At 39.1% G+C, this 16255-nt stretch overlaps 1 protein-coding gene across 1 annotated transcript in view; it reads left to right on the forward strand.

Annotated features, from left to right (window-relative positions):
- Nucleotides 1–16255, forward strand: part of nrxn3a (neurexin 3a) — a 185152-nt gene that overhangs the window by 34795 nt on the left and 134102 nt on the right. The window contains 1 exon segment of the mRNA XM_036150709.1: nt 1706–1717. Within this exon segment, the coding sequence (XP_036006602.1) occupies nt 1706–1717 (12 nt within the window).

The following is a 16255-nucleotide window of genomic DNA, read 5'->3' on the forward strand; positions in this document are numbered from 1 at the left end:
TTGGTATTCTGCCCTCTTATGCACCCCTGTTTGAAGCAAACTTTGCCTGTTTAAAGCAAACTTTAGCTCTCGGATGGCTTCACGTTTGACTGTGAAATATTTAAGCATAGAAAGGTGTTAATTGTTGACTTGATCTCTAAATTCTGGCCATTAACCAGATCAGTGGCAGGTTTTGCGACTACAAGATGACTGTCTATCATGAGGCCAAATTTTCTTATATTGTATTGAACGAATGCCCAGTTTGTATTGGTGGAGCTGAATTCTGGCCAACCACCATTCAATATGAGGAAGATTTGCACGCAGTAGAACTGTGTATGCTCAGGTGGGCCCTCATTTTGTCACGACTTGATCAAAGCAAACAAGGAGGAGAGGTTGAGACACGCCGACTTCGGTATACTCATGTCATCTGCAAAAGTAGCCAAAAAAGCCTTAGGTCCCACCCCAGTTGGATGAACATAGTAGAGGTGGCTTTATCAAACAAAACTGGGCTCAGAAATCCTCCCAACACCACCCTCGTTTGAGAGGAGCTTAGGTCAGCATGCAGAGCAGTAGAACCTACAGCTACAAGATGAATGCTAAGAAAATTATCTTGAGTCAAGACACAAAGAAGCAGGAAAAAATTGCATAATAAGACCCTATTTAAATTTAAGTTAACAAAAGCGTTTTTTAGTCCAGCATAGTGAAAAAGTAAGTTCCTGCGTTGTGCTGGAACAAAGTGATGAGGTTGAAGCAACAACGCTGTTTATTCCAGTTATTTACCTTTCCAAACCGTTCCAGCGTCCCTACCTCATTTATTCATCACCAGACGTCCATGTTTTCCATCTGTTTAACAATGTAGCATGTAACCTGGCAGCTTAGACTAGTACTCGCCATTTTTTTTTTTTTATAAAATGGTTGCATTGCACTTGTAATAAAACAAAATTATAGGACATATTTCTTGAAGATATTTTATTCTTGATGCCTAAACAATGCAAAGAGGTGACAATCTCTAAATATCCGAAAAGTCATCGGTTTGACCGAGGTGTCCTCGCAGAATCAAATGTCTAATTTAAAATAGCTTAACTGTGTTTATTTAACAGTAAGATAATAGGTTAAAAACGTTTATAAAGAGCAATCCAATTCTAACATTATCTGAAATCTAAGATGAAAGTATAACATCAGGTTGAAATGGAGATGGATGTCCTTTTTGAAATCAAAGTTTACAGTAATTACAGAACTGAGATTAAATTAAATTGTATCTCCTTTTAACCAGGAGAACCTTCGGGTCAAACCTGAGCCTTGTAATAATGCAAAACAGCAGGAACATTTTCCTGTTTTTTTTTTGCTGTTGTTTGTTTTAGTTTTTACTTTCAGCTTGTTAGCTTTGGAAAAGTGAACCAAAACAGTGAAAATGACTGATACATTAATTTAATTTAAACTCACTTGGAGCACAGAGTACCTGCATGCGTTGTCTGTGCGGTTCAGGAAGAACGGCAATAATTTAAAAAACAAAACAATGTCATCAGTGCTGTAATTACTGCTCCAGGATTCCTTTCGACCTACTGTGTTTGCATGTTTCAAATGTTTTAGAGATGCTGTGTTCACTGATTAACCCTCATGAACTCACTCTTCGTCCTCTTCTTCCTCCCTCCCTGCCTGGCCTGGCTCGGCTGTGGACTTTCTGTTTCTCTCCCTCCTGCTGCTGCTGCTGCTGCTGCTCTTCTAGCTAAAAGCAAAGGTACAGCCTTTTCGAAATCTTTCCTTTTCCGCCTGTATGAAAAGCGCCGATTGCTCTGTGAGTGTTTGAGTGGAACGTGTTTGATGTTTTAATGTGTTTACTTGTCTGTGGTCTGTAATGCTTTCTCACTGAGGGTGCTTGTGTTAAGTGAGTAATTAAGCCAGCAGCAAATGAAAGAGGGAGAAAAGAGACTTACTTTGTGTGTTCTCTCTGTGTGTGTGTGTGTGTGTGTGTGTGTGTGTTTAAGCGTGTTTCATGATTTGTAAAAAGACTTTAAGAGGACGCAGGAAGGCCGCACAGCGGATCAGTTTTCAGAAGAACCCTCTCCAGCTTTTCTTTCCACAAACCAAAGTGTCCACTCAGCAGCTGTGATCTGCAGGCGGGATTTATAAGATGCTCACATTTTTCTTTTTAGCAAAAAACTTGTCTGACAGAATGTCCTGTAAAGTTGAACTGAAGCATTTCTATTACTGTACATATATTGGTATGTTTAGGTGACATTAATTTAATACTTACTGTAAATCACATCCAGAAAGAAGAAATATATATATATATTTAAATTTTAAATAATTAGAGGCTTCACTATCCATTCCTATCATAGTATTTCTTTAAAGCGTGAAGCCAAAGGCCCTTTCTGTTTAATTTTCAGTGCCATTCCCTGCTACCCACTTTGATGCCCGTTATCTTTGTAGACATCTTGCAACTTCAATCTTAGTCATGTTCCGGTCCTGGGAAAACAGATAAAAACAGGTTTGTAATGATTGTAGGGGTCTCTGTGGTTAACTCCAGTAACACTTGGATGAATTTACAGAATGTTGAAGACCATTCAGTGCCTGAAGGACCAATAACAAGTGTTTAATCTATCTATTTCTTCATGAGCCGAGTCTGTGCATGGATCAAAGCTTCACTGGGAAATTATCTATTTCCCTGGTGTTTGCAGGACTTTAGCTGCAGCATTTTGGAGGAGCAGCAGCCTGAGTGTTTATTTTTATTTTTATTTTTATTTACTGAGATCTATCAAGACATCATTACAATACTATAAGCTGCTGTAGTCGCAAGGATTGCTGCACTGGTTCATGATTTGACAGGAAAATCTTAATTGGCTGAAAGCAGATGACGCCATTATGTTCTTTCTTTTTATTTCTCCACATTTGACCGGACGTGGTGGAGGAATTGCCGCTATTTACAAGGACATTTTTAAAAAAAAGCTGAGCTCACACATTTTCTTCCATGTGATTGTGATTACCGCCCATCTAAATGAACCCATGTCAGAGCTTATGTCCCATTGGTTGTTCGTCTCTTTTTGTAAAAAGAAATTCAGACTCCTATCTCAGGTCATTTTCCTATCATCATTGATTTTGAAGCTCCCTCTCCAGCCAGTAGGCCCTTATCAGCAGGCTGTTCTGGCCATATTCTTACGCCTGCAACAGCTGGACGGTTCACTACGGCTTTTAAGGACTAACACCCCTATATGTCTGATGCACTGAGCACCTCGTTTTGTCCTGATGATTTCCTTTCATCTTTTGACTTTCTTATGAGACTTTCCATGATATTGTGGATTCACTTGCCCCCGGTAGGTTTAAACGTGTCATACCCAAAGCTGAGCCTTGGATAAATGATGTCCCTCATAGATTCTGGTGACAATGTAAGAAAGCAGAATGAAAATGGAAGTTAACATTATGAAAAAAAAACCTTGCTCAGTACCAGAGATCTCGTGAAGAAGCAAAATCTTTTTTTTTTTTTTTGTCTGATGTAATTACTTTTGCAGCAGTCATTGTCCAAGAGTGTTATTTAATACAGTCTACTCTATTATTAATCCATCAGTCTCTTTTATGCATCAGTCACCACGTGTAATAATTTTCTTTCCTTTTTCACAGACAAAGGGCATCTTTAAGATGTGACTACTGTAGATGTCTCTGTTGTGCCCGCTGTTTCAGCTTTATTTGAACCGTTTGAACCGGTGTCTTTTTCAGTTTTCGATAGGATTGCGGTACATATGACACCTAAAGCCGGGCGTACACTGTACGAGTTTTTCAGTCGTGGTACTTATATACATCTCAAACTGTGCGAGGGAACCGCGGGGTTTAAAAGTTCACCGCTCACGATCTGTGTGGCGCGACGCTCGGACGAGACCGGACTGCTCACACTGTACGTCGTGTCCCCTCTGGGACCGCTCACTGTGGTGGCAGAGGCAGGCGAGCGACGGTAGGTGACAGAGCAGGGGTTCGAGCCCAGCTCTGGCGAAGCCCGCAGGAGGCACCGGGCGTCAGGGGAACGGAGGGGAGAGAGGAGGGACGAGACGCACCGGCGGCCGCGCGGCACGGCAGGTCGCCCGGCCCGCCCCCCCAACAAGCGGAGGAGTGCCGAAACAGGCAGCAAGCGCGTTGCGGACCGCGGAGGAATGCCGAAACAGGCGGCCAGCGCGTTGCGCGGACCGGACGGCTCGCCCTCCCCAACACCGGCCGGAGGTTGCTTCAGGGACGCCCGCTTCCCTCCCTCCGCTGGCGGGGACGGGGAGGGCGCCCCCTCGTAGCTCTGCTTGAACAGCAGGATGCGCTCACGAAAACCTCACGACAGCCGACTGAATTTCAAACATGTTTGATTTTCACCGATCGTCCGATTCCTGATCTGGAGGTAGTCGTGAGAATCCAGTCCCCCCTCCTCCCCCCCTCTACGATCAAGCTGAAATTCGGCCGATTCAAAAAATGCTCGCACGACTGAAGAATCGGCCCGAAAAGGGGAAAAACTCGTACAGTGTACGCCCGGCTTAATGATTTTCTAACTGACTGTCTTCCATCTAGATTGATGAAAGATGTTTTTGTTACTGTGGGCCCTGCTTTTCTAACTTTTATTAACTTTTGTCTCAGCTCAGGAACTGGTTTTAACCATGCTGTTGTTCTTATAAAACCCCACTTTGATCTATCTCATTTTAGACAAATTTCTAATTTACCCCCCCCCCCCCAAAAAAAAAAGGTTTTAGATTTTTTTTATTTTTTATTCAACTTCAATCTTTTTTAAATAACAATGGCATCTTTGAAAAAAATCAGTCTGGCTTTAGATCAAGAGATGGTAAATAGACGCTTTATCAAAAGTACATCATGATTAGACCAAAAGTCTGCAGTGGTTCTGGTTTTGTTGGACATCACAGCAGTGTTTGACACAGTAGATCAATCATTTATTTTGTCATGATTGAACCACCATGTCAGCATCTTAGGCACAGCATTAAAGGGGTTCACCTATGACAGAACTTTCTGTCATGATTAATAATTTTACTTCTCATCCGGCTCCTCTTTCATGTGGAGTCCCACAGGGCTCCATTCTTGGCCTCTTTTATTTTCATTTTATATCCTGCCACTTGGATTTATTATAACTCATCAGCAGTTATCCTTCGCCTGCTGTAGAGCTGGTCTACAGATCTACTGGCCTCTGAAGCCAGGTAAAAGTTGCCATTCTTTCCGGGATTGTATTACTGCTGTCAATCAGTGGTTGGGCTAGACATTTTTTTTCTTTTATGCAAAAGATTAAATATATTTGGTGCCAATGCCACTACAGATGTCAGTGCTCTGATTTTTAATCTAACAAACAGTGGTAAAACTTTGGGAATAATTTTTGAGAAGAGTTTTACATTTTAAAATTAAATTGACTCTGGGGTCAGGACACACTTTTTTTTTTACAGCTGATTCTTTTGTCCAACTCTAAGGCTTTTTTAAATTCTTTCTGACCTGGAGAAGATCACCCATGCTTTTTTTGTGCTCCAGACTCAACTGTCGTAATCCTTTTTATGCCTGTGTCTCACAGTCATGCCAAAATCACTGTCAGCTTGTCCAGAATTCACCTCCGGACATGCGTACATTACTCCAGTTTTATATTCTTTAAAGCGGCTTCCTGTTAATTTTAGAATTGATTATAATGTTTTACTGTTCATGTTTAAATCTCCTAACAGCCTTGCACTTCTTTGTTTATTTGAACTTTTAAGTGTTTGTGTGATCTTTGCTGTCATCCAGTTAGCTTTTATTAGACATTTCTAGGACTTGGATTAAGCCCTGGGGTGACCATTTTGTTGATGGCACCCACTCTCTGGAACCAGCTTCCCTAGGAGGTTTGTGCCATCACTGAACCCGGCCTTTTTAAAAGCAAATTGAACACATTTTTGTTCAGAAAGGCTTTTAACGTTACTTAGCATATAGCTTTTTAATTGAATTGTTTTGCTTTGCTTGAGTTTTTAGGATTGTATTGTTATGCACTTTGGTCTCCTTATTTGGATATTTTAAAAAGCTTTATAAATTAATGAATGAATAATTCCCTGAACAATAATGATTTCGATAATCTTTATACAGTTTTAAAAATGCAGCTCTGAGTGCTAAAAGTGTGGCAGAGTGTTGTATCTGAGCCCTGAAACCATGTCTATTTTTTCTGCAACTTATAATGGAGTCATGACCAATCCACTCACTGATGGACACATTAATGTTGTGGGTTCATTGCCATGTGGTGCCACAGAATCATAAAGCTATCGCTCTTCAGCATATTTCAAGAAATGTTGTTATTCGCTATAATCTGAGTAAAGGGGAGCATGCAGATATTGAATAGAAGTGGCACGGGTAAAGGACCCTTGTGGAACCCACATGTGCTTCATCATTGCAAAATGACCCAAGGTTATCCTAGTTTAATCTAAACAATTCAAATATGTTTAGGTGCAAATAAAATTAAAGTTGAAAATAGATAAATTCACCAAGAACATAAAATATACACCTCTGGAACATAAAGTCATAATGTGATACTGATTACAGAATAAAAAGGGGGAAAAAAACACATTTAATCTTAAAACAACCAGAAGCTGAGACAAAATAATCAAATCACCAGTAAGTCTGGAAGAAAACAGCTAGAAATTAGTAGAATTGAAAATTTTATATTTGATGTTTGTTTCAGGGAATTTAGCTGTCCTATTTCCTTTTTTTAACCTGAAAAGTCTTGTATTGGAATGGAAATTTTGTGGCTTTCGCTTCATTATATTCTGCCAAGAGTCTGAGCGGAACCTCAGTTTCTGCAAGTATATTATCAGCAGCATTTCTAAAGTGTTGGAACTAAATTTAAAATCCTTAATAGGCTTCTTAAAAAATGTATTTGTCCCTGTCTTTAATTCACAGATAAACCACCATCTATCTCAATTTCACTCCAGAAAATGTTGATGCTGTGCAGTGATGCTATGAGTGATTATATGAATCCAGCTAATGTTTCCACTTTAATGTTTCTTTCACTAAAAACGTGGATTTTTTTTTAGATAACGTATTCTGAAGTTGATTGTGGGAACAAGCCATCATTCCTCTGGGAGGCTGAATGAGCAAAAACCTGATACAAATGTTTCCCTGTAAAGATTAGTTGGTTTTCAATTTTAGAGTTAAACTCTTTGAACCAAGTCTCTTTAAAATTTCTATACATTTAAAATAAGGTCTCCTGTATCAGTATATTAGGTTAAGGTGAGGTTGGGACCCCCACAGTTAGGTATTAAACAACAAGTTTGAGGCATAGGTTTTAGATCAAATTTAGTATGGAGACCCTAGGATACATTCTGTTGCACTATGTTCCAGATATGTGTTTAATGTAACTTGTAGAACATTTTTTAAACTTCGTTAAACGTTGTCTGTACTAGACATACAATGACACTAAAAAGTGAAAACATCCTTTTAAAATACCAGATTGTCTGATTTATAGTCTAACAAAATTAGACTATAAACACGTTTTAAAACTTTTATTTTCCATAACACTGTAGAAAAAGTAAAGTTTGATTTAAAAACAAAATCATTTTAGAATTAAAGATAAATGAATAAAGTTCAAATAGCCTGGTTGGAGTGTGCTCACCTTTACACTAAAACTTCATTGATGCACCTTGTGCTCCAATTTCAGTATTAAGTCCTGGTTGATGATGATAATAATAATAATCATCATCATCATCATCATCATCATCATCATCATCAATCTTCGGCTTTGTTGTAGACATCTTGAGGTTCTGTGTCAAAGCTAAATTGTATTACGAACTGCTCTTAATTAATTTTTCTATAATAAGAAACCCAAATCTGACGAAAGAAAGGAACCCCAGGGCATGATATTGCCGCCACCATGTTCCACATTGGGCACTGTGTTCTTTTGATCATACCCAGGGTTGTTTTTTTGAATAATATACCTTTTGGATATTCTGGGCCAAACGTTCAAGTTTGGTTTTGTCAAACAATAAAGCCTTTTATTTAATTTTAGCAACTCATTTGGATTAAAACATGATGTATATCAAGGCTGCATTCTGCCATCTAGGAGGGCTTTCCTCTAAATGGTGACCCAATGTTTACACAATGCCCACCATGTTTTATTGAAGAATATTTAATTTTTTTGATTGAGTTAACACTTTTAGGTTCTCAATGTTAAAGCTGTTACAAATAACTTATATAACTATTGATTGCTGTTCATCTGTGAATTCCATCTTTTGTTGTATATGTTATATACATATATAGTAAATTTAAAAATAGCTCAAAATGAATTGAACAATATAAGAATCTGAATCTGGAGAGAATTTAACATTTTAAAATAGAACATTGAATCCAAAGTTTACATTGGCTGGAAGACATGTCCTTGTATGATTGACCTAATATCATGTTTCTATGCCTGATCCAGTTTTTTTGTTAGGGTACAAGTCCTTATCTGTGTCCTTGTGTTTTGAAACACTTGTAAATCACCGTTTTAGAAAAACTGGAAATGTTTGTCAGAACACCGACGTTGGATTAGAAGAAGGCATTGCAGGTGCTTTGTGTATGAAACGCATCCAGGCCTCTTCCCTGCCTGTGATTAGTTCTGCACCCAAAATGGCTTCCCCGGTACATAAGACTGGTGCTCACTCCAGGAGATTTCTGCTCCCGGAGATTTCCTCTCCCCTCCCTCACCTCCGCTCTTGTATCTCCTTGTTGCTTTAATCCCTCTCTCTGCGAGATGGTTGCCATTATTAGGTATTGCACGCACGCAGGATCCCTGTTGTCGCCTGTTCGGCACACGAGAGGCTCCATTCTGCTGCCTGCATGCCAGCTAACTAGTGGCAGAAGAAAACATACTGGGAAAATGAGATAATAGGAAACTGTCTCTCTGCTTCAGAATGGTCTTATTTGACGGTGATGAGTTCAAGCTAGATTCTCTATATTCACTTTTAGACTCCACTTTGATTCTTTTTGTTTTTTGAAATGTTCATTTTCCCTTATCTTATCAGCTGATTCTTTCTTTGCCTCTCTTCCACCTGCAGCAGTTTGTTTAATCAGACCCAGTTTTGTCTCTTCTCGGCTTGATTAGTCTTATTCTCAGTTGATTCTCGCTGTCTTATCGCCTCCCTCTGGTTTAAACACACCATCCGTATGAGTCTTCATGGGACTCTTAATAGAAACACAGGTATGCACAGATAATTGTGTACTCAGATCTGTTCAGTTTTTCCTGAATGTGTACAGCGTGTTTCTCCTCAAACTATGACCACTTTGGAAAATGATGATAATCATTCTTAAATCTTAAATTCCCTCCAATTCAAAAATGCTGTATCTTACAGCACTTTCAGATGAGCCTCTATGCTCATTCTGTTGTTTTTTTTCTCTCCAACTAGAAGAGCACCCAAGGTGACCTGCTTGTTTCGAAATCTGTGATGAGTTGCAGATTAATGGCTTTCATTAATATATTTGCTGTTTATTTTTTTGGACTGAAAACTCCCAAATATATAAATCTGCCTTTAAAGTGAAGGTGTAAAAAAAAAACAAAGTTATGAATGGTTCATAAATTAAGTTTAGACAGTGTCAAACATTTGCTTCCATCTAGCAATCTGAGAGGTTTTCAGAGGAAATTGGTCCAACACTCCCCTCTCAGGCAACATTCTCCACCTTCTTCCGAAGATCCCAAAACACTCTTTGACTAGAATAGATATAATCCTTCTAGTCTAGAGAGTTTTGGATCTGCGCTCAGTGGGATGGCTGGAAGGAATCCTAAACAGAAACTTTCAAGACAGACCAGAGCAACGTTCATAGGGCTGCAGATAAAGTCCGGATCTGTTGATCCCCCGGTCCATCCTTTCCTCAGATCCTGACACCAAAACAGACTATGAGAGACTTCTTTCTCTGCTCAAGTCAGAGACTCTCAACTGAGCTGATGTCTGCATTTCAATTTCTTCCACTTGGGAAATATTGCATTGGAGCTTGAGGAGCAGACTCTTATTCCAGGTGCAAACGGCTCTTGTGCTTTCTGAATGCCGTCATTTGAAATCCTGTACTTGAATACCATGAAAAGGCCTTGAGGGGGAGCCCTGTTTGATGATTTACAATAACTGGAAATATACTGGTTAATTTCACGTTTAAAGAAGCCATCATGGCAAAAGTCAAATTGAGATTTGCACACATTACAGATTGGTGACAGGAGACTGACCTCTGAAGAGGCTTCCAGACCTGTGAATCAACCTTAATCTGGTTGTTATGGAAAATTATGAGACTGTCTGAACTACTGAAGCAAACAAGGGTCATGTGTTTTAAACTGGACAAAGAGATTTATCTCACAGCAGCAGAATCCAGTGAACCTGTTCATGAAAGAGATCATGACTGGGTGGCTCAGTGGAGGTCAGAAGTACTTGGACAGTTGGGATCTGTGCGCTTGACTGAGTGCTGATAAACGAGCCAGACTGGGATCACCCAGCACAACTGTTAGAGAGGGGGAAGGTGGACAGGTTTACTTGGCAGAATTGAGGTGACATATTCAAATCTGTAACTGAAACTGAAAGGAGATTCTGTTTTCTGTTGACAATGGTTTAAAATTGGGTCCCTGAAATGATATCCAAATCGGAATTATTAAGTCAATTTTCATCTAGGTTCTGACAGACCTAGTAGATAGTATTTGCATCAGAAAAGCTGTGTCTGTCTGCATTTTATTTTGTCACCAAATATTCTGTTGTTGGTTCTCGTTTGCAATCAGAGTGTGGATGGATGTAGCGCCGTAGTGTCTGTCTGATTGGACTGAGTGTGAGTTCCTGCGTAACAGTGCATATGTGCTTGGATTAGTCCATATTAAGGAATACATTCATATTAAATACAGTAGACATCCAGAAGCAGAAACAAAGTCACACATGGTCATGTGACTCAGACCAGTCTTGGCGAGGTGCTCTGCGGCGCCACACTGTGCTGAGTGCCTGCTGGCACAGCCGCTTTGCCAAGAAACAGCAGTGAGAACAAAAAAACAACATACCCAGACAAAATGGAGAACACTACACTACCATAACATAAGTGGCAAAAGCAGTCAAGCCACTCAATCACCTGTGACAAAAAAACAACAAACAAATAAGAAATGACTCAAATCTGTTTTTAACTGGTTGGCAATACGCTGATATTGTTTACATTTGGGGAAAAATTCAGATCTACCAGTGCAGGACAATCAGAATAATAGAAAACTGGCAAACACTACCAATACACTTGCACAGTAAAATACCATTGAATTACTGTGCAGCTAAAACTCAAGGATAAGAGACAATTTTATGAGGGCCAAAGTGTTTATATTTTGGACGAACAAGAAGTCAAAATTACGTTGCATGCATAACACCATCCTACCTGCTCCTCCACTCCTCAGAGGGATTGTATGAAAGAATCTCTCGAATACACTCTGGTCTTATTTCTTTCTTCTGAGGCCTTCCTCTTCTTCTCATAAACTTGTAGACAGTTTGCTTCTTGAGACTTTCAGCCATTTGCAAAGAGCCACAATGAATGACTGAAACTGAAGCTCACTGGATATATAAACACTAGTGCAAGGAAACTAGCAAGGAATGTGCACGCATATTGGTGTTACGTGAGCGTGTCACAATGATTAACATGAGAGACAACCAATAGATAAACCAATAGTGATGCCCCTGGAACTCAAAGCTGAAAAAAAAATGTCCACTATACCTTTAAAGCATAAAGCTTCCCAAACCTAAATATTAATTTCTTGTACTTACACGCTACTTTCCAGAACTAAGTAGTTACTTTTCCTAAACCTACTGGAACTCATGTTACTTTCGATGAAGTACAGGTTACTTTGCAATTTGCAATATATCCTGTGCTTTACCAGAACCTAACTTTACTTTCTGATACCCAGGTGTTACTTTCCAGGTACTTGTAAATATATATATTTTTTTAAATAAATCTTACTTTCTAGAAACTTAAAGGTTATTTTTCCACAACTTACACATAAAATAAAATAGCTTCCATGGGATTGCACGATTATATGTAATGCGATGCATACACCCTTGTTCCATTTACCTACAGTGTTCTCTCACTTTAGTAGTGGATAGTGGATAGACTTTACATGGTCTTTAAGGGGTGTTTACAGGTGTATTAAGTACTAAGAACACAATGGGCTCTTCATTACATGTGATGGTGGGTGCTTTTATTATAATAGTTGTTGCTTATTGCAATCTTTATGGTGACAGAGTACACACAAAATGGGGTTTGTGTGCCAGTTCAAATAATATGTAGAGGAGGCCTATCTGTGTAGAACAGTATGGCTGCAGACATAGTCCCCAGGCCCACCTAATAATTTTTTTCTCATTCATTCTCTTATTATATAATCCATAAACATTGTTCTAACCACAACATCTAGCCCCTGAAATGTTGAAGAATGAGGTTGATCTTTGCTCATGGGTTAGGGTTAGGGAAATGCACTCTATCCTGTTTGATTAAAGTCGTTCAGTCAACACTTGCCCTCATATTTGTAGCATGTGTGGGTGTTGTGTCTGCATGTGTGCAAAGTGAACAGGTAGGAGTGTGCATCAAAAGATCATCAAGTAATATGCTAATCAGGTTTGATTGCACTATAGAGGGGTGTGTTCGTGGTAACCTTGAGAAGGCCTATAATCGTGAGATGATGAGTGCTGGGAATTGTCTCACTCACGCACACGCTCCTAAATCAGCCTGGCAGGGACTGACAGCGTAGGTGTATCAGTGTTTAATTTAAAATTCTGCTTTTAAACTTCATCTTGGACAGATTGCACATTGAGAGATTGTGAATGAAAAATCAAGCCCAAGTCAGGTTATGGATGGAACCTATTTAATTAAAGCCCAGCCTGAGCTAAATTAGACCAATGCTTACATTTTAGAGTAAAACAGTGTCAAATGGCTTAATCTGTTTTAAATCTTTTCAAAATTACTACAAGTTTATCCTTGTAAGGAACAGAATAAACCAGGGATGTTTTCTTCAACACGTATAACTGATTTCACCAAGGTCCTTCAAAATGGCCTTTGCTAAAACAACAGATTTAGTGACAGCATTTAATCCCATGCTTTTGCCATACTCAGTGTACAAGTTTAAAAGGTAATTATATATTCTTTTTCTTTCCCTTACATGCCCCTAAAATTGCCTGATGTGTAAAATTAGTCTTCCTCTATTTACCGAAATTGTGTCTATAGGCTCCATTAGTCAGTTTATGATGGAGTGATTTGGGTCTTCTTCGCTGGGTGAGTTAGTGGGTGCGACACACTGCACACTCTCATACACCTGACTACTTTGTTGAGTATCAGCCACCATTGACACATTAGCAAAAGAATATGGGCTAAGTTCAATATTTCTAACTTTCTTACCTCAGAAGACATTACGCCCCTTAACAAATAACCTGTGCAGTCGCAACAGCAGATGCTACTTCCTTTTCTCCCATGTGCACAACGCTAGTGCAACGCTAGTGTCATTTCAACTTGTCGCCAGAGGGGGCAAACTTCTGCAAAAACTCCTTTAAAGTCTGAAAGTTTGGGTGACCCTGAATTAGGTTTATCTTGTCTGAATTACCTTATGGAAATTGTCCTATTTTGCTCATCTAAAAATTCTGAAAATATTTTACAAAATAATTATTAGTCAACCTTAACTAACGATTGTGTTAAACTCTAAAAGTGACCTTATTTTTTATTTTCAATGTGATGATTTTTGAAATAGGAAACGGCTTCAGCCTTGATATTCTATTTTCCTGACTTTGTTTAAATTTCAACTCTCTCTTGACTAAAATTGGATCTGGATAAAGTACTGTAATCCATGTTTCTTTCTCACTGATTAGCATGATGTAGCCGAACATTTCCCAAAGGCACATTACTTGTTGATCAAGCATTGCGTCGGACTTTTGAGGCTTCCAAGTTCTAAGATACACACAGGAAAATAGAACAACAGAGCCAGCAAAAAAAATGGCCTTGCCAAGTCAGCCCAAATACCTGTTCCGTATTCCCAAAGAATCCTAAGACTAAAAGTAGCTCTTAGTGATGTAATTTTAGGAAAAAAATCTTAGAATTTCCCAAATTCTAAAATAATTCTAAGAATTTTACCCCGGTAAGATTAAAGTTATTCACAAATCATCTTATTCCTTAAGAGAGCTCCTAAACATTGTTAGGAGTGCTGAGGAGGACTTTTAGCGAACCTTAAGCAGGGAAGATCGGGAAAACAGAGTTGTTTGGCTGATCCACCACCTAAACAGTGGAGGAAATGAGCACATTAACTTCCTTATAGGGACAATAAGCGAAATATCATTATTTTAGCAAGAAATAACTAAAAAATATTTTTTGAAGATCTAAAGGTATCTTTTTAGATGCACTGTGTTATGACGTCACACATCATCTCTCTGTGTTGTTCTCCAGTCCTTTGTTTACATACCCAGGCCAGCTGCACGTGCATGTTCGTGCATGTGAACAGCTGCCACTCAGGGCTTAGCCCCTCCCTGCCCATAAAATGCCACTGCCAGGCACAAAATGGCGGAGAGTGGACAAAAACGTTCTCTTGCTAACAGCATTATAAACTTATGAGTCAGTTACTTCTTCACTAGACATGTTCCTCTGAAAGGTGATGCTGTTTTGCTGTGTTTCTGTCCTTTTGCAATTATACACATACGTGGCGATGGGTGAGAAAGGGAAATGGGTGCCTGGTTGCAGCTAGAGCAGAGGTAGGCTGAGGCGTGGCTTGATTCACGTCTTGTTTTGGGCCACAGACAGTACTCAAGCCCCACCTAGTGGTGAAAATTTGCACATTGCTTCTTTAACAATACAATTACTAAACAATTATTCATATTTAGAAAAGATAAACTTCATCATCCACATAGGGAGAATTGATTAGTTTCAATGCCCCAATAATTTTTTGAGGATAAATAAATTGTTGGACAAATGTTGAATAATTATGAGTAAAAATTGGATAAATGTACAAAGAATATAGTATAGGATAATTTTTATATTTTATTTACAGAAAATCATCTCGGTACTAAACATTTTAGTAGAAATGGAAAAGTCAAAAAAGTAGGAAAAAGCAGAAAATCTTTAAATACATACCCTAGACAAGATAATTAATACGAGAAAGTATTTCCCTTATTGTACATGATGACGTCAGTAGCCTATATAGTCATTGATAAGTTTGCTTGTGTGATTCCATCTCCTCTCTGGCTTTTGATTGCTGCCCTGAGCGCTTCTCACTTTCCAGGCTGGTGTGTGAAAGTAGAGAAAAAGATGCATTGATCTGCGTGGCAATGTACTTCAAAGTCCAACCATATGCGCCGGTAGCCAGGGACCAATTTACCTTTCAACACTCCTCTATTCTCTGTACAGAGCGGTACGGACAGAGGCACTGCTCCTCTGTTTAGTTCGTTATTGTCCACCTTTTTCTCCACATTGTGTTGATCATTTTATAGGTGAGTGCACATTAATATCAAGTAGATAAAGTAGTAAAATTACCAGTACGGCAAGGAAATATACGAGCCAATCAAAATTATGCGGATGTAAATACATTTTGATGCTGTGTGACAATGATTCAATTTTGTTAAGTTGCATCATCATGACACATTTCTTATTCCAGTATAATCAGTTGATTTCTCTTCTTTTATTTGTAGGAGTGTGTGTGTGTTTGTTTTCTTATATTAACCAATCACAGCTCTTAGAAGACAGCGTCACACCTAGCAACTGGGTCAACCACATCTTCTCGCTAAGATAATGATTTCTGTCATCTCCTTAGTCGCTCTCAGCAACTATCTGAATCACTCTTAAGCTAAGACTCCTAGGTGCAAATTTTTAGGTTAAGATATGAGCTCAGTCAGAGCACTCTGGGAGTCTTTGTGAATATGAACACAAATTTACAGATTTGGTTGTGATAAATGTTTTCGTTTAAATTGCTGCTAAGCTTTTTGATTTTCCTCTACACCTCCATTGTGCTCGGGGGTGTCTTGTGACTTTCTTTTCTCTGTGAGTGGTCTGTAGTCTGTTCTACTTTGTCTAAGGCTATGAATCTGGACAGAAGAAGAGTGGATTGCCCTTGCGGGTTTGGAGACAGTTATCGCAGAAGCATTTTGATGTTGTTTACAAGGTCTGGTAGGATAGAGCAGACTTGACATGTCAGGGTGTTATCCGTGGTAATGCAGACGTTAGTCCAGACTGTCATGGTGAAAAAAAGAGTAGAGCAAATAAGCCTGGCTCTGCATTTACAGAATGACCGTTCCATGTCTTACTTTTGACAGGGATATGGACCCCTAGCAAAATAGCGTGATCTTGAGTAAGT

This window comes from Fundulus heteroclitus, chromosome 19 (genome assembly GCF_011125445.2).
Source record: "Fundulus heteroclitus isolate FHET01 chromosome 19, MU-UCD_Fhet_4.1, whole genome shotgun sequence".
Lineage (NCBI taxonomy): Eukaryota > Metazoa > Chordata > Actinopteri > Cyprinodontiformes > Fundulidae > Fundulus > Fundulus heteroclitus.